Source organism: Apostichopus japonicus, chromosome 2, assembly GCF_037975245.1.
Source record: "Apostichopus japonicus isolate 1M-3 chromosome 2, ASM3797524v1, whole genome shotgun sequence".
NCBI classification, from domain to species: Eukaryota; Metazoa; Echinodermata; class Holothuroidea; order Aspidochirotida; family Stichopodidae; genus Apostichopus; species Apostichopus japonicus.
In genome coordinates this window covers 31,588,184-31,607,869 of record NC_092562.1, presented here as the reverse complement: position 1 = coordinate 31,607,869, position 19,686 = coordinate 31,588,184, and the positions used below count along the sequence as shown (strand labels likewise).

Here is a 19,686-nt window from a genome sequence, read left to right as displayed (position 1 = left end):
TTTAAAGACCAACATACCAAGCAAAAGTGTAAACTGGATCTCTGTTGATTTCTCCCTTCCCTCATCCCTCTGAAGCTTGTATCCTAGTTTGTCAGTGATGATGAGCAGTAATGGGAAGCTATCATGGTTCATAGACCAGACTGTGTTATACTTATCATGGTTAAATCAGTATGTATAGATATTAATGAATGCTGAAAATATTGTCTGGAACAAATACTTCATTGAGTAGCAGAGTTCTTGTTCCTTGGAAACCTACGTCCAAGAGTTTCATGTTTTGGTTGTTAATGATAAGATCATGCATACCTATTAACATAGTTAGGAATTGTCAGTCCAGCAAGGAAATGGTCCTTATTAAGTTACCATGATGCTATCATCCGAGCAAGCGTCTGTATTATGTATTGCTGTAGATTATAACATGAGCTTCACAAACCTACATGTCCTTGACTGTTAAATTACATATTCTATGTATTTCCATAGCCCTTTGTGAAGCCTGAGAGCAAGTTTTGGCCGTCGGTGGGTCGCGTCGATGACTTATACGGGGATAAAAACCTGATTTGTACTTGCCCAAGTATGGACTCTTACGGGGATTATGTAGATGACCAGGAAGCTATGAGGTAGAGGAAAACTGTACCATACGTAAAATAACACAAGACCAGGAAGCTATGAGGTAGAGGAAAACTGTACCATACGTAAAATAACACAAGACCAGGAAGCTATGAGGTAGAGGAAAACTGTACCATACGTAAAATAACACAAGACCAGGAAGCTATGAGGTAGAGGAAAACTGTACCATACGTAAAATATCACAAGACCAGGAAGCTATGAGGTAGAGGAAAACTGTACCATACGTAAAATATCACAAGACCAGGAAGCTATGAGGTAGAGGAAAACTGTACCATACGTAAAATATCACAAGACCAGGAAGCTATGAGGTAGAGGAAAACTGTACCATACGTAAAATAACACAAGAACAGGAAGCTATGAGGTAGAGGAAAACCGTACCATACGTAAAATAACACAAGAACAGGAAGCTATGAGGTAGAGGAAAACTGTACCATACGTAAAATATCACAAGACCAGGAAGCTATGAGGTAGAGGAAAACTGTACCATACGTAAAATAACACAAGAACAGGAAGCTATGAGGTAGAGGAAAACCGTACCATACGTAAAATATCACAAGACGGGTAGATGTTTTGTTATGTTTTTAGTTTAATATTACTTGCTTGATGGCATGGATTCGATAAATATATACTAGTATCTTTGTCCATTGCTAGCATATATAGCATTTACCAAGAGAAACGTGAGTATTAAGATAATGAATTGTAGGATCGGATATGTCACTCTTGTCAATAAATGAAGGATAGTTTATACCTAAGGTGGATCATATGGAAGCAATGAATATTAAGGCAAATTTGATCTGTTGTTTTCAATGAAGCAGGAATGAATTGTTTTTTTCACACAAGAGTTTATTTTGTATGTATGTATTTGTATGTATTTTTAGATCCTCCTGCAAGCAGGAACTCTCGAAGAAGCCTCATTGGCTTATCAAAGCCGCAAGCTGACCGAAGTCAGTCTCTTAGATTCATATTTAACGTCCATGATTATGAATTGTCAATTGTCAACAAATCTGTAACTGGATGACATACATTAATCTTGGAGTGACTCAAATTAGATTTGACAGGACACGTTGTTCATACAAAACATTTGAAGTACTTGTATTTTGATAGTATTAGCTATTCATTGTAAAGTTTAGCGTTTGTAAATATTTATGACTAGAATAGTATAATGAAAAAAATCTATTGTTGCAGTGCCTATTATATATTCATAAAGCTTCGATAGTTACACAAGACACATTTTTGTGACCAGTTTGAGCTATTAATAAATGGCTAGGTCATAGCCTTCTGATCATCTTCATTATTTCGATCATGCACCTTTTCTGAAAGTATTTATATCTCCTAAATAAACTACAACCAACTTGATATTGATGTTTTAGTATATTCATATACAAATCATTCTCTTGTGTGTTTTGGTGACCAGCTGGCCATATATGTATATAAGTATATATTTGAAATCATATTTGAAATTAATGCAAATTCACTCTTAAAAAGGCTTTTTCAGTTTGTGAGCTATAACATACTTTTCTCAATCGTTGTTGGTTGGTTGCTCATCTCTATAACAAATAAAAACTAATTCGTGCCATAACTTTTTCTCTCATTCATCAGGTTTTCAAAGTAATAAACAAATTTACTTTTTTAAGAAATAAGCTTAATCATGTGTAATTGATATTTGAATAAGAATAGATATTAAGATATATACAGGGTACTTACGTTATTAATAATCGTGACATTCTAATTAACTGGTCTTCACCACTCGTTGCTAAAGGTATTATTGTTTTCATCAAAGCTGGACTACGGGAAATTGTCACTGGGAAGTATTAAGTACATCTACAAAGGAAATCATTTTTCTGTGTATTTTTTTGGGCTTGGGATTATGGGATACCAGTACAATCAAAGATTATAATATGTATTTTCTTTTGCTTTATTCTTGTTCTTATTCTGCAATGAATTGGACTTTTAGATAACGTCCACGTTCCAATGACCCAAAGCATAATCGTCATTTTATTCACTTACAAGGTAACAGTCGTAGATATGAAAGTTTTAGTTTATTTTCTCCAAGAGACCATTTATCTAGCTCATGTATATATATCATTATCTTTGATCTCTGTGACAGGATTAATGACGATGTCTCACTTTTCATCCAAGTTGGATTTGAATGGGTTCCCATGGAAACCATTATAATCATGTACCATGTTAGTGAAAGTTTATATTGTGAATGTTACTCAAAGATCTCTAAATAGTAAGTTTACTATCCATTACTTAGCTACGTCTTGTACAAAGACATGTTTCTTATGAAATGATGGATTTTATGCCAAGTTATGTATTTGTGAGCAGTCAGAAAGGTATTTTATTAACTGCTTCAATACATGTATTATTTGTTGTCATATGCTATGTTATGTACTATGTATTTGTGAGTAGTCAGAGAGGTATTTTATTAACTGCTTCAATACATGTATTGTTTGTTGTCATATGCTCCAGTAGTGCTTAACTTAACATAGCCCTCTCAAGCTAGCTCAATACTATGCATAGGTCTCCATCAATCTGTACAGCTCTCACAAACTCTGTCATGTTTATAGTGTGTTCATCCATCGGTACATATTGTGACTGATGCGACGTCACAGGCCTTTAACATTTGCTTACTTCTCTCACTAGGTTCTTTGTTTGAGGTTACAGTAATAAACTTTATGCATAGACTTGTTGCAGAGTCATTTCAAGACTTAGGATTATCTAGTAATTATACCCTTCTCTCTCTTTTTCTTGTGGTTCTTATTTCTTTAGCTTAGCCTTTCAGGTTTGTCACTTCTTCGTGCCTTTAATCATCTCAATATTGGTGATCTGTTACAAACTTACATGAATACCTTACTTCATCATTCAATAACCCACTGGTTCTGCTAGCTATGTTTTAATTTTCAATTATTCCTATACTTTACCTTGTTTCTGTCATTTTTCAAAGTTGCTTGTTATCAAACCAGGCCAAGATATATCCGCAAAAATTATATTGTTGAATGCAACATATTGCAAAAAATAAAATCATGTCTATGATACATTGTATCCATTCTATACTCCATATTAATCTACTTATTTTCAGTTTTGTTGAACTATATAGAAATACTAAGTAGGAAAAATGCTGCTGGTTTAAAACATACTTCCCTCAGCTCTATATAGTATGCTATGATTGGGTCTTGTCATTATATCATGAGTATACAATGCAATGAAGGTTAGAAGTTTAACATTTCTTAAGTAGGTCACAGGTAATGTATAAATAAAGTACAAATGTATCCTGTTTATTTTTGTTCTATCTACTAGCTGTCCTCAAGCTTGTCAATAAAATACTGATATTATATTAATACCCAGAGCTTTGAGGCTCCTTAATTAAAACAGCTCTGTGGGTTAACTTTACTGCTTTTGAATATCAAATTCTAGAATTTCAGAACAATGAAAATATATAAAATTATGAACACTGACAATTAAGTTAATAGTGAATGCCAGACTGGGGACTTCAGTTAAGAGTGGATGAGTTCTGTGGGTTTTTTTGCAGCTAGGCTGTCTTGGGTGATGGTTCTTCAAAGCACCTGGCATGAGTGTTAATGCTATGAATTATAATTAGTTCTTAAAATAATAAATATTCGATATTAATTAAATTTAAAAGGTTAAGTACCATGCTACTTCATTTCTTTGAAGAATAGTTATTTTTGCATTCATAGATTTCTCTCATTCAGCAGGTGTTGTGCATAGCAACCAACTAGACTGAATCATATTTTTTGAGTATTGGACATCACTGTTTGAATTTAATGTTTACTTAGAACTGTGTGAATTGCCTTCAGTGAAATATTGCAATGTCAAGTAGAAATAAAATAAATGGCAAAATAATCAGTTGTTGTGTTTTCCAACAAATATTTCTATCCTGTTTTTCTTCCCCTCCGGTGGTCATGTTGATAGCTTCAAGTCAATTGAAACTGGAAAGTTTGTTATTCCTTGCCGATGGTGCTGGCATGTGTGTGACACTTGCTCGTAAACGCTCTTACCTTCAGAAGGATAACTGAGGTACATTTCATATTTGGTATGTAAGTTCCCCTGGGCTAGAACTGGTTTGGGATTGTTGTTCGTATTCATCGATGTGAACATGATATCTCAAGGGAGGTAGTGGATTAAAGTAGCCCCTATTAGTGGTGTTATTACAAAAAGTACATTAAGTGACAGATATTGTCCAAATATTTGCCCAAAGATGATGCTGATGGAAGGTCATTTGAATTCAAATGAGGTCAAAGTCTGGAAACCTTGTAAGCTTGCAAACTCAATTGTATGATGAATGGCTGTTCTGTATCACTGTCATAGCATTTGACCTTTCCTCTTTTAAGTGGCTGAGAGGGTTTCCACTCTCACTAATGACTGTTACCTGTCCATTATGATTTTCTGGTACTTGACTTCAGGACACATTTTCCTCAGTTGCTCCATCAATCAGGTGATTCTATATATAATCTTGCAAGGAATCACTAAGCCTGCTGGCTTTCTGGTTAATTTCAAAGTGTTAGAAGGTACCGAGTATTGGCTTTGGCCATATCATTTGCTACATGCCCATTATTAAAGAGTGATTCAAGAGTGATTGGAAAGGGCAATAAAAGCAACCATTAAAGTTTGCTTGATTTTTAAAGACCTATGGCTTGTTACTCAACATTTGAATCAAAACTTGTTGAAAATTGTTATAGGATATTAAGTCTCGAATAGCTTCAAATTGATCAAAATCAACTTCCTTTAAAAAGAGGAGTGCATTCAAAGGATCTTATTACTTCAAACACTTGACCAAATGTGTGGATTCAAAGGATCTGATCATTTCACACAATTGACCAAAAAAGTGAGTGTATTCAAAGGATCTGACCACTTAAAACAATTGACCAACGAAGTGAGTGGATTCAAAGGATCTGATCACTTTAAACAATTTACCAAAAAAAGTGAGTGTATTCAAAGGATCTGACCACTTAAAACAATTGACCAACGAAGTGAGTGGATTTCAAACAATTGATAATGATGAAGCATTTTTATTGATCTGTGACGTATATACAAAATATATGATACCTCAAAAAACCATGTTACCTTTTCAAACAAATATCAACCCATGCATACCTGATGTACATATTTCTACCCTTATTTGCATATAGTAATTGGGGCAGAATAAGTAAAACCAAAGGCAACAAAACTGTTAGACTTATGAGAGTTACATCACTTGAAATCATCTGTACCCTACTCCCCCACCCTCTCCTACCCCATCTCATCTGACCTCATAGCTCATTCATTATAATTCCAGCAGGTGACATATTTAATGATGTATCAGTGATAACCATGACAATATACAGAGCAAGCAATAACAGACACAGACACACAGTCCCTGTTGACATAGCTTGTTCCTATAATGAGATATAGAATTAAATTGTAAATTTCTTCATTTCATCTAAGGGAAAGTAGATTGCACACTGTGATGGGCCATGTTTTTTGTTTCCATTGTTGCAATTACAACCACTATTTACTATTGATGTTGTTACTTCATCATAATGCTTTCCTTCACACAGCACTGGTATCCTTCACACAGTAATATCTGATTACCCATTAGATGTCAAAAACAAAAATAAGTTGTTGGGAACTTGGGATAGGCATGCTGTCTGCATGATATCACTTAATTATACATCACATGGAGGGATAAGGCATTTATCATATTAACATGCTGCATGTCATTACAGCCTCCAATGACCACATGTGAATGAATTTCAAAACTGACCATGGTGCATCATTGTACCACTGTTCATATAACTCAGTCCATCAAAGGGAATTTAGTAGTATTGTTAGTTGCTGATCACTCTGTTCCGTCCTTGGCTTTTGTTGTTGGGGGGAGGGGAGGGGAGGGGGCTGGACTGATTAAGTGTACGAGGCGACCCCTCCACACACCCTCAAATGGGGGATTTTCATAACTAAGCTCTTCACTGTGATTGCAGCATCTAAAAGCAGCTTGCAGTGTGAATGTTTCATATTCTTAAATGAACTGCTTGAATCTTGAGAAACACTTTAACGCTACTAGTTGTTCCATCAAAGGTGGAATGATATAAAAGGAAGTCAAGACATTAGGAAATGGAAGTCATTTTGGATATGAAATATGAAGTTATAGAAACATCAAACACCTGTTTGACATTTACAATATTATCATCATAAGATCATGTGTGACTGTATGTAATAGAAATAACCTCAGAGTCATTACTGGTCCACTCTGCTTCTTAAGTACTGCTTCTTCAATGTCATCACAGGCCTGCAAATAAAGAAAAATGCAAAACACATATTAGCTTCTTGTTGTCCCTTTAATAAACTGCCTCAGCAGTATTAAGCAGTGTGAAGACTGCAATACTTTTAAATGTGGGTGCATTGTTGGATGTTGTGCCCACATCAGGTTGTCTAATACACAGCTGAATAGGATAAGCTGAATAGGATAAGCTGAATAGGATAAGCTGAACAGGTCCATGAACCCAATGTTTACTTAACTATCTTGTTGTTTAGTTGACAAAGTTGCCTGAAATTTCCAACGACCCAAATCATAAGAAAACCACTTTATATATGCTGTTTTATCACACCCATTGTTCAAAGACCCACTAATGTTGTTTTATCACACCCATTGTTCAAAGACCCACTTATATTGTTATAACACACCCATTGTTCAAAGACCCATTTATATCATACCCATTGTTCAAAGACCCAGATATGTTGTTATATCACACCCATTGTGCAAAGACCCACTTATGTTGTTATGTGACACACATTGTTCAAAGACCCACTTATATTGTTATATGACACCCATTGTTCAAAGACCCACTTATGTTGTTATAACACCCATTGTTCAAAGACCCACTTATGATGTTACATGACACCTATTATTCAAAGACCCACTATATTGTTATAACACACCCATTGTTCAAAGACCCATTTATATCACACCCATTGTTCAAAGACCCAGATATGTTGTTATATCACACCCATTGTGCAAAGACCCACTTATGTTGTTATGTGACACACATTGTTCAAAGACCCACTTATGTTGTTATATGACACCTATTATTCAAAGACCCACTTATGTTGTTATATCACACCCATTGTTCAAAGACCCACTTATGTTGTTATATCACACCCATTGTTCAAAGACCCACTTATGTTGTTATATCATACCCATTGTTACTTATCATTACATATTTAGATGATGGTGGTTATTGTTCTTCACTTACTCGTTCGGGTGGTTCCTTCTCATATGGTGGAGGTACGTGGTCCTATCTCTCCAGTCTTTCACACAGATGGTACATGAGTATGGCTTCTCCCCGGTGTGTCGTCTTTCATGGTTTATCCTAGCCTGCTGTCGTGAGAATGCTTCCCCGCACATACGACACTTGAGTGGCTTTTCATTGGTATGTATACGAGTGTGCGTTACTAGGCCTTGTCTCTGGTGAAACCTCTTACCGCATACCGTGCAATGGAACTTCCTCTCCCCGTGAGTCTGTGTGTGAGTCCTGAGGCTGCACGTTGAACTATAGACTTTATGACAGATTGGACAAGCCACACCCTCTGGATTATGAGTCTCCATGTGATGTCTCAGCGAAGACCTCTTCATCTTCTTCTTACAGATTTGACATTCAACGATCTTGGTCGCCCTGTCCGCAGACTTATAATGAGGCCAAGCGGTCAGTTTTGTCATCTTGGTAACGGTCATCTTTGCCTCCTCATTCTTCGGATCTTCGCTACTATGACACTTTCTCTCGTGAGACTGAAGAAAGACAATAAAACAACAATGGGCTCGTGAAGATTAATGGTGACATAAAATACAAACACAGAGAATGAGAATGGTTTGCCCGCACATCAATATTACTTTTATTTTAATTCTGAATATGAATGTGTTTAGTTCATTTTTTAGTATCATTTACTACTTTATAACTTCATGTACAATAAATTACATCTTTGACAGTGACATGGCAAAGCTGCTTGATTATCATTTAATTTATATTTATTTGCCATTACATTTATTTGTCATTGCAATCACACATAATTGTATGTCAAAGCAGGTCAAAACCATGACATAGGTATACAGAAGTGAAATGAAGCCAAAACATAACCTACATGTATCTAGTATACAGCTGTGTGTCTACTAGGTGTATGTAAAAACACAGCCTACATGTATCTAGTATACAGCTGTGTGTCTACTAAGTGTATGTACAAACACAACCTACATGTATCTAGTATACAGCTGTGTGTCTACTAGGTGTATGTACAAACACAGCCTACATGTATCTAGTATACAGCTGTGTGTCTACTAGGTGTATGTAAAAACACAGCCTACATGTATCTAGTATACAGCTGTGTGTCTACTAAGTGTATGTACAAACACAACCTACATGTATCTAGTATACAGCTGTGTGTCTACTAGGTGTATGTACAAACACAGCCTACATGTATCTAGTATACAGCTGTGTGTCTACTAGGTGTATGTAAAAACACAGCCTACATGTATCTAGTATACAGCTGTGTGTCTACTAAGTGTATGTACAACACAACCTACATGTATCTAGTATACAGCTGTGTGTCTACTAAGTGTATGTAAAAACACAGCCTACATGTATCTAGTATACAGCTGTGTGTCTACTAGGTGTATGTACAAACACAGCCTACATGTATCTAGTATACAGCTGTGTGTCTACTAAGTGTATGTACAAACACAACCTACATGTATCTAGTATACAGCTGTGTGTCTACTAGGTGTATGTAAAAACACAGCCTACATGTATCTAGTATACAGCTGTGTGTCTACTAAGTGTATGTAAAAACACAGCCTACATGTATCTAGTATACAGCTGTGTGTCTACTAAGTGTATGTACAAACACAACCTACATGTATCTAGTATACAGCTGTGTGTCTACTAGGTGTATGTACAAACACAGCCTACATGTATCTAGTATACAGCTGTGTGTCTACTAGGTGTATGTACAAACACAGCCTACATGTATCTAGTATACAGCTGTGTGTCTACTAGGTGTATGTAAAAACACAGCCTACATGTATCTAGTATACAGCTGTGTGTCTACTAGGTGTATGTAAAAACACAGCCTACATGTATCTAGTATACAGCTGTGTGTCTACTAAGTGTATGTACAAACACAACCTACATGTATCTAGTATACAGCTGTGTGTCTACTAGGTGTATGTACAAACACAGCCTACATGTATCTAGTATACAGCTGTGTGTCTACTAGGTGTATGTAAAAACACAGCCTACATGTATCTAGTATACAGCTGTGTGTCTACTAAGTGTATGTAAAAACACAGCCTACATGTATCTAGTATACAGCTGTGTGTCTACTAAGTGTATGTACAAACACAACCTACATGTATCTAGTATACAGCTGTGTGTCTACTAGGTGTATGTACAAACACAGCCTACATGTATCTAGTATACAGCTGTGTGTCTACTAGGTGTATGTAAAAACACAGCCTACATGTATCTAGTATACAGCTGTGTGTCTACTAGGTGTATGTAAAAACACAGCCTACATGTATCTAGTATACAGCTGTGTGTCTACTAAGTGTATGTAAAAACACAGCCTACATGTATCTAGTATACAGCTGTGTGTCTACTAAGTGTATGTACAAACACAACCTACATGTATCTAGTATACAGCTGTGTGTCTACTAGGTGTATGTACAAACACAGCCTACATGTATCTAGTATACAGCTGTGTGTCTACTAGGTGTATGTAAAAACACAGCCTACATGTATCTAGTATACAGCTGTGTGTCTACTAAGTGTATGTAAAAACACAGCCTACATGTATCTAGTATACAGCTGTGTGTCTACTAAGTGTATGTACAAACACAACCTACATGTATCTAGTATACAGCTGTGTGTCTACTAGGTGTATGTACAAACACAGCCTACATGTATCTAGTATACAGCTGTGTGTCTACTAGGTGTATGTAAAAACACAGCCTACATGTATCTAGTATACAGCTGTGTGTCTACTAGGTGTATGTAAAAACACAGCCTACATGTATCTAGTATACAGCTGTGTGTCTACTAAGTGTATGTAAAAACACAGCCTACATGTATCTAGTATACAGCTGTGTGTCTACTAAGTGTATGTACAAACACAACCTACATGTATCTAGTATACAGCTGTGTGTCTACTAGGTGTATGTACAAACACAGCCTACATGTATCTAGTATACAGCTGTGTGTCTACTAGGTGTATGTACAAACACAGCCTACATGTATCTAGTATACAGCTGTGTGTCTACTAGGTGTATGTACAAACACAGCCTACATGTATCTAGTATACAGCTGTGTATCTACTACGTGTATGTAAAAACACAGCCTACATGTATCTAGTATACAGCTGTGTGTCTACTAAGTGTATGTAAAAACACAGCCTACATGTATCTAGTATACAGCTGTGTGTCTACTAAGTGTATGTAAAAACACAGCCTACATGTATCTAGTATACAGCTGTGTGTCTACTAAGTGTATGTAAAAACACAGCCTACATGTATCTAATATACAGCTGTGTGTCTACTAAGTGTATGTACAAACACAACCTACATGTATCTAGTATACAGCTGTGTGTCTACTAAGTGTATGTAAAAACACAGCCTACATGTATCTAGTATACAGCTGTGTGTCTACTAAGTGTATGTAAAAACACAGCCTACATGTATCTAGTATACAGCTGTGTGTCTACTAAGTGTATGTAAAAACACAGCCTACATGTATCTAGTATACAGCTGTGTGTCTACTAAGTGTATGTACAAACACAACCTACATGTATCTAGTATACAGATGTGTGTCTACTAAGTGTATGTAAAAACACAGCCTACATGTATCTAGTATACAGCTGTGTGTCTACTAAGTGTATGTAAAAACACAGCCTACATGTATCTAGTATACAGCTGTGTGTCTACTAAGTGTATGTACAAACACAACCTACATGTATCTAGTATACAGCTGTGTGTCTACTAAGTGTATGTAAAAACACAGCCTACATGTATCTAGTATACAGCTGTGTGTCTACTAAGTGTATGTAAAAACACAGCCTACATGTATCTAGTATACAGCTGTGTGTCTACTAAGTGTATGTAAAAACACAGCCTACATGTATCTAGTATACAGCTGTGTGTCTACTAAGTGTATGTACAAACACAACCTACATGTATCTAGTATACAGCTGTGTGTCTACTAAGTGTATGTAAAAACACAGCCTACATGTATCTAGTATACAGCTGTGTGTCTACTAAGTGTATGTAAAAACACAGCCTACATGTATCTAGTATACAGCTGTGTGTCTACTAAGTGTATGTAAAAACACAGCCTACATGTATCTAGTATACAGCTGTGTGTCTACTAAGTGTATGTAAAAACACAACCTACATGTATCTAGTATACAGCTGTGTGTCTACTAAGTGTATGTAAAAACACAGCCTACATGTATCTAGTATACAGCTGTGTGTCTACTAAGTGTATGTAAAAACACAGCCTACATGTATCTAGTATACAGCTGTGTGTCTACTAAGTGTATGTAAAAACACAACCTACATGTATCTAGTATACAGCTGTGTGTCTACTAAGTGTATGTAAAAACACAGCCTACATGTATCTAGTATACAGCTGTGTGTCTACTAAGTGTATGTAAAAACACAGCCTACATGTATCTAGTATACAGCTGTGTGTCTACTGTCTACTAAGTGTATGTAAAAACACAGCCTACATGTATCTAATATACAGCTGTGTGTCTACTGTCTACTAGGTGTATGTACAAACACAGCCTACATGTATCTAGTATACAGCTGTGTGTCTACTAAGTGTATGTAAAAACACAGCCTACATGTATCTAATATACAGCTGTGTGTCTACTGTCTACTAGGTGTATGTACAAACACAGCCTACATGTATCTAGTATACAGCTGTGTGTCTACTAAGTGTATGTACAAACACAACCTACATGTATCTAGTATACAGCTGTGTGTCTACTAAGTGTATGTACAAACACAACCTACATGTATCTAGTATACAGCTGTGTGTCTACTAAGTGTATGTACAAACACAACCTACATGTATCTAGTATACAGCTGTGTGTCTACTAAGTGTATGTACAAACACAGCCTACATGTATCTAGTATACAGCTGTGTGTCTACTAGGTGTATGTACAAACACAGCCTACATGTATCTAGTATACAGCTGTGTGTCTACTAAGTGTATGTACAAACACAACCTACATGTATCTAGTATACAGCTGTGTGTCTACTAAGTGTATGTACAAACACAACCTACATGTATCTAGTATACAGCTGTGTGTCTACTAAGTGTATGTACAAACACAGCCTACATGTATCTAGTATACAGCTGTGTGTCTACTAAGTGTATGTACAAACACAACCTACATGTATCTAGTATACAGCTGTGTGTCTACTAAGTGTATGTACAAACACAGCCTACATGTATCTAGTATACAGCTGTGTGTCTACTAAGTGTATGTACAAACACAGCCTACATGTATCTAGTATACAGCTGTGTGTCTACTAAGTGTATGTACAAACACAACCTACATGTATCTAGTATACAGCTGTGTGTCTACTAAGTGTATGTACAAACACAGCCTACATGTATCTAGTATACAGCTGTGTGTCTACTAAGTGTATGTACAAACACAACCTACATGTATCTAGTATACAGCTGTGTGTCTACTAAGTGTATGTACAAACACAGCCTACATGTATCTAGTATACAGCTGTGTGTCTACTAAGTGTATGTAGAAACACAGCCTACATGTATCTAGTATACAGCTGTGTGTCTACTAAGTGTATGTACAAACACAACCTACATGTATCTAGTATACAGCTGTGTGTCTACTAAGTGTATGTACAAACACAACCTACATGTATCTAGTATACAGCTGTGTGTCTACTAAGTGTATGTACAAACACAACCTACATGTATCTAATATACAGCTGTGTGTCTACTAAGTGTATGTACAAACACAACCTACATGTATCTAGTATACAGCTGTGTGTCTACTAAGTGTATGTACAAACACAACCTACATGTATCTAATATACAGCTGTGTGTCTACTGTCTACTAAGTGTATGTAAAAACACAGCCTACATGTATCTAGTATACAGCTGTGTGTCTACTAAGTGTATGTACAAACACAACCAACATGTATCTAGTATACAGCTGTGTGTCTACTAGGTGTATGTACAAACACAACCTACATGTATCTAATATACAGCTGTGTGTCTACTGTCTACTAAGTGTATGTAAAAACACAGCCTACATGTATCTAGTATACAGCTGTGTGTCTACTAAGTGTATGTACAAACACAACCTACATGTATCTAATATACAGCTGTGTGTCTACTGTCTACTAAGTGTATGTAAAAACACAGCCTACATGTATCTAGTATACAGCTGTGTGTCTACTAAGTGTATGTACAAACACAGCCTACATGTATCTAGTATACAGCTGTGTGTCTACTAGGTGTATGTACAAACACAACCTACATGTATCTAATATACAGCTGTGTGTCTACTGTCTACTAAGTGTATGTAAAAACACAGCCTACATGTATCTAGTATACAGCTGTGTGTCTTCTAAGTGTATGTACAAACACAACCAACATGTATCTAGTATACAGCTGTGTGTCTACTAAGTGTATTTATATATACATATACCACTGGCCTATCTTTCTTTCCAGCAGTGTGCTTATTTGTCAAGGACCCTTCAAGTCCTCATACATTTGGATATTACCTACCCTGCATGCTCCTTCTTGAGCATAGGTATTCTCACAGTAACGACAGTGGAATCTGGCATTAGCGTGAATCAGTTCATGTCTCTTAACGTTAGTCGGGTACAGGAATTTTTTGTTGCAAATGCTGCAGGCAAATAGGCCTTCTCTCTGTCCTTTATAGTGCACAGCTTCTATATGTCTCTTGAAACTCTTGTTGCAAACAGCAGCTCCACATATTTCACAGAGCATGAAAGTTATCTTGCGATTCTTGACTTTTCTATTGTATCTTTCCAAGTATTGCTGGTCTTTCAGAGCCTTAAGTTGAGCAATTTTCTCTTGGGCTTTGGGATTAATACTATCTAGGTCAAGTTCATCTGCGGGAGCTGAAATCGAAATGGTTGGAACTGTTTCTTCAGTAACCAGAGCAGACGGTGAGAGCATATCTTGGATAGCATCAGACATAGAGCCGATTGATATGGGAACAGCTGCGATGGTCTCTTCATTTCTTGGGTCTGAGATGTCTTCTCCTTCTTCACCCTGATCATAGTCTATAGTTGTGGTTACATTTGTCTCCATGCCAATGCTGATATCAAAGTCTCTAATCTCCTTGCCCATCTCCATGTCACTCTGGAAGATGTCAACATCTATTGGGTTCTTTATTTCTTCTTCACTCGTCTCTTCAGTCACCTCTTCTTTCTCATTTCCATCATTTTCATCATCACCATGGTGACCATTCGAGGCAGCATTTTCTTCATCTTCTTCCTCTTCCTTCTTTTCATCTTCCTGTGTTTCTTTCTTCTCTGTCTTTTTCTTGCATTGCTTTCCTTTTCTTTTCTTTTTCGCCTTGTTACTCTGTACCTCCACCACGTCACTCAACTTACACAGACTTGTCCCACTCCGCTGTGGATGAACTGTTACGATCTCGGCATTTTGCATGGCTTTTGCAAGGCTACCGTACCACGCTGACGATTTATCTGTAGGCGCTTGTTTGGGAGCAGGTTTATCCTTTCCTAGATGAAAGCTCTGACATTCACAAGTCACCAAGAAGCCATCCGCACAACCATCGTTTTCGTTCCACCAAACGAAGAGGTAAGGTGCTTTACGATCCAGCACTTTGACGGATAAATTCAGCTCTAACTGAAAATAGAAAAGAAGAAAATACAAACAAAATTAATGCTACTGTATGTTATAAATAGAACACTAATGCATATCAGAGACTAGATAGGACATTACTACATTCAAATGTCATATTTTTTAATTTCTCTTATGTTATTCGTACTGCAAAGTAGTGCTCTGAAAATATTAGACCTTGCTTCTGTAATAGAGACCTTTTATGGCAAGGTACCTACTATGACACATTTTTGGAACATCATGATTATACCGTATTACAGCAGAAAGTTAAGCCAACGCCTGTCTCTCCCTGTCTCTCACTGTGCTGTTCACAAACAGTGAACCTTTGCAAAGCTACATCTAACTATTCCCTATCCAGTAATACAGTATTTCATGATGGTTTACTACATCAGAACAACTCTTAAGTGTTTGAGTTCAATGGAAACTTTTGAAACGATGAAGGATATAGGCAATTACTCAGACAAACCTTTATAAATTATATTTGTGATATATGCACTCCAGGTTACTATTTGTAACTCATCTGAGGTCATGCCAGTTAATATCATATGGAGTCCATTCTTTTAAGTTGACTGTGGCCATAAAACAGTAGCTATCGAAATGGCGCCATTATTAACGAATATACTGTACTTCTAAGGAAATTGTCAACATTTTTATCAATTTATTTTAGCACGGTATATACAATACATATAATAAACAGACAAGTCATGTTATTAACATATTGCAAAAAGCTAGAAATATTAAACTTGAAATTTGTTCAGTTATTAATTGCACCACAATTGATCCCAGGCCACCATATTACTTCAGTATACAACCGTAACTCTCAATGAACATTCACCTACAACAAGGCACTACACTGCTGGGCAAATTTTAAAGGGTTTTTTAATTTAATGTTTCTATTGTCAAAACAGCAAAATAGTAAACTATGACCAATATGAGTCAGAAGGATGTACAGATCTGGTGAATAGAACACCAGCTTTGGGCAAGCAAAAACTCCCCTATGAGTGGATCCTATGTTTATTTCTTTATATTCTGGCATTTCAATATCTCCATAGTGATGGAGGATTGCTACCAACAAAATAAGTTTACAATGCAATCTGAAGAGAACTACAGTAGTTCTCCGCCAGACGACCTTCAGAGCTGATTTTGGTCGTCTGAACAGAAATTTGTCGTCTCAGATGATGATTAAAAATTGCCCTGCACTGGACTCTTTGCTATCTGTCAAAAGCAAGACTTGCTTACAAGTAATATCTTTAACTGTCAATCCTTTAAGATATGATGAGATACATACCATGATAATGATTTATATCACTTGTCACGTTGATCTTCAGTATAAACCCTTCAATTAATCGCATCTAAGGATGCAGGGTTGGAAGTCTACCTGGTGAATAAGAACGATAACGAATAAGAACGATATTTATTATTTGAGCCTAGAATGTATATTAATGCATGACTTCCATTCGATAAATATGGGCCTATGGATTTAGTTGCTACCATACCACAAGGAATTAGATCAGGACCAGTGGAGTGGGGGTGGTATGTAGCCCTCACTATTTACATTCAATATGTTAACAGTTTAATCTCACAACTGAGTCACATTAGTGGCAGGAAAATCATTATTAATTAGATATATAGCCATGCAGGGCTATATACTACTTCATAAACAGAATGAATGAAACATCTTCCTAACAGGGTATGTTTTGCTGGAGTCGGGTCGCAGTGGAAGACTTGTTAGGCCTATTTTTCTTCCTAAAAAGGTCTGCTCTATAGACCCCAACCATAGCACCCTATCATGGAAAAGTTGAGATTACGTTAATGACCTGCCTTGGTCTTGAAAGGACCTCTTTTTACCAATTAGTCTGCAAGGCCTGCCACATATTAATTATTCTTGTATGAGGGTCTTTGTGTGAACGCTGTACGATTAACTATACTGTAGACATGAACATATTTCCACACAATGTTAACACTAACAACCTAATGGTGTTATGAATCTATGCAGGCTAATTGTAGAGCCTGTGGTCGATTTACGACCGTGGCAGGTGGATTACAATATAATCACAAAACTTTCCTAGCTATAGCGTGCTATAATTGGCGCCAATAAAACAGATCTTCAAGGCTTTTTAGAATAGACATCTTTCTAACTTTGTTTTGCCTTTTATCGTGGTGGGGGAAACCATTTTTAGAATAGATAGGCCTAGATGTACACTTCATAATTGCAAAGGAGAACGACACATAAATGCTTCTGAGTATGACACGCCCCATACTAGGACTAGTGGCCTAAGCCAAGGACATATTTTGCTGGAGTCCAAGTAGCGGTGGAAAAATCATTGTAAGCCTTTAAAGTTATACATAACTTCATAACAGTAAAACGAGCCATACCATTAGTCATTACAAGGCTAGGCCTAATATATACTAGGCTAGGCATAGGTAATATATAAATATATTCTGACTTCTATTTTTCTTCTTACTTTCTCTGTTCTTAATCTTAGTGTATCTTTAAGTTTCACCAGTTACAATGCTACTGCTCATATTCATAACCTTCATAGTCCACCTCAACCCAAAACTCATATTTTAATTCTTAGTTTTCGCCCGACGTTACACATATAGGATAGGCTTCGGAAATCCTTTTTATGGGTAGGTTAGCGGTTCTAAAGAAGGCATACAGACTGTGTATTAAACCTTTCCAATCAGTGTTTGAAAATGAAAGTAGACTACTCTATTTTTGAAACCATTGAATAAAATTCGATGTTATGTTAACCCTCTTGTGATCTTGAAGTCCAACAAATTTTGGATAAACCGCTAAATCCCTCTTACAAGCCAAGTCAACTTGATCTGTTCAAGGATAGTAAACCAGGAAAGAACAGCACCTATTCTGTCACGGCAGCTGTACCCTACGACACAGTGCAGTGATGTATATTTGGTAGCACGCCCTCACTTAACAATCGTCAGCTGACACATCACTGATGATAGATTAGATGAGCAAGGTAGACCGACTCCAACAACACATTACTACTCCTACTACTACTGAAGCTGGGTGAGTTAATTCGAAAAGACATGACTTTATAACTTTCTTCCTCCCTCATTTAAATCCGAAGATTTGATGTTGAAGAGTCAGGGTCCATTTCCCTACCGTTTCAACTGAAGGTATGGAGCTTTGGAACAAGAACACTGTGGCAACACATTCAACAGCAACGTTGGCCAACGCAAACATGCGCACGCATTATAAGGACATTCGAATATTTTTTCAACACGCACTATGATAATTTGGGGAAATGCGATCAAGATGTGTAACAGTTGTTCAAAAAAATAATTTTCGATACCATCCCACAAAGTAGTCTCCTCCATAATACCGCTTGTTGAACTAACCAGCATTCTTTTCAAATGACTTTCCCTTCTTTCAAAGTTTGGTAGTCATCTTTAATCTTACGAAGAAAGTAAATACCATGGGTGGCCATTTAGGTCTAAAATAACTTACAATACGCTAACTGTGGAAAAAATGAATTCTGAAGTTATATGACAATATATATTATTAGAAAATATATGACTCCACTACGGTTCCAAGTTTATATTGAAAGGCGACCGTTCAGGTGTATGTGAGCAGTTCCGAAGATGATCCTTTTCGTTTAATGAACACCATGGGTACGGATACATTCACCAATCTCTCACTTAATCCCGAGCCTATCTGTTATGATCGTGTATCAGTGAGATCACTTCATATCATGACTTCTCTTTTCATACTTAGAATATCCCGAGAACTGAGTGACAAGCTTGTAACATCTATATCCCACCTTCACTCATGAACTCCAAGATCTTATCGATCAGAATATAACAGCTAACATATCACTTTGTGTTAGACTTTTATGTTCACATGTCAGTCCAAAAAGTCAAATTATTAGACCAGAAAACCAACAGGCTTTGTGATTACATGCCACGTTTTATTTCAGATTTAACAAGACTTCACACAAGTTTCTGACTTTCTGATTGCATATTATCATTGAGATTCACTTAATGTTTCCTTTTGGAGTTCACTATATTTCAAACTTTGACCTATGTTGGTCTCAAATGAGTTTAGACCACTGTGAAAAACAACAAGCTTCTTCTAAACTCTTAAATGTTGACTGCAAATGACCCTTGACCTCCAAT

General features: G+C 36.6%; 2 protein-coding genes across 4 annotated transcripts in view; one reads left to right on the top strand and one right to left on the bottom strand.

The window, feature by feature from the left end:
- Positions 1–4,425, top strand: part of LOC139956782 (glycine dehydrogenase (decarboxylating), mitochondrial-like) — a 44,050-nt gene extending 39,625 nt beyond the window's left edge. The window contains exon 23 of the mRNA XM_071955228.1: positions 478–4,425. Coding sequence (XP_071811329.1) covers positions 478–618 — 141 coding nt within the window. The 3' untranslated portion in view covers positions 619–4,425. The remainder of the gene's footprint in view (positions 1–477) is intronic.
- On the bottom strand, positions 1,388–18,445 carry LOC139956808 (uncharacterized). Of its 3 annotated transcripts, none has more exons than XM_071955230.1 (5): positions 18,302–18,445; positions 16,835–16,924; positions 14,440–15,552; positions 7,875–8,407; positions 1,388–6,910 (listed from the first exon to the last, which is right to left on the bottom strand). In XM_071955230.1, the coding sequence occupies exons 2-5, from the start codon at positions 16,835–16,837 to the stop codon at positions 6,859–6,861; spliced, it is 1,701 nt and encodes a 566-aa protein (XP_071811331.1). In that variant the 5' UTR covers positions 16,838–16,924; positions 18,302–18,445; the 3' UTR covers positions 1,388–6,858. The 3 variants fall into 3 exon arrangements, with proteins under 3 accessions (XP_071811331.1, XP_071811332.1, XP_071811333.1); XM_071955231.1 differs by having other exon boundaries at positions 16,835–16,920; positions 18,302–18,405; XM_071955232.1 differs by having other exon boundaries at positions 18,273–18,322.
- Between the last annotated feature and the right edge of the window lie 1,241 nt (positions 18,446–19,686).

What these genes read in the sequence shown, in the direction of transcription:
- LOC139956808 (XM_071955230.1), bottom strand. An exon ending in CTCAAGAAGGAGCATGCAGG is followed by an intron (nt 8,408 to 14,439) that starts GTAGGTAATATC and finishes GTCTTTCTTCAG; the next exon opens with TCTCACGAGAGAAAGTGTCA. An exon ending in AGAAGGAACCACCCGAACGA is followed by an intron (nt 6,911 to 7,874) that starts GTAAGTGAAGAA and finishes CTTTATTTGCAG; the next exon opens with GCCTGTGATGACATTGAAGA.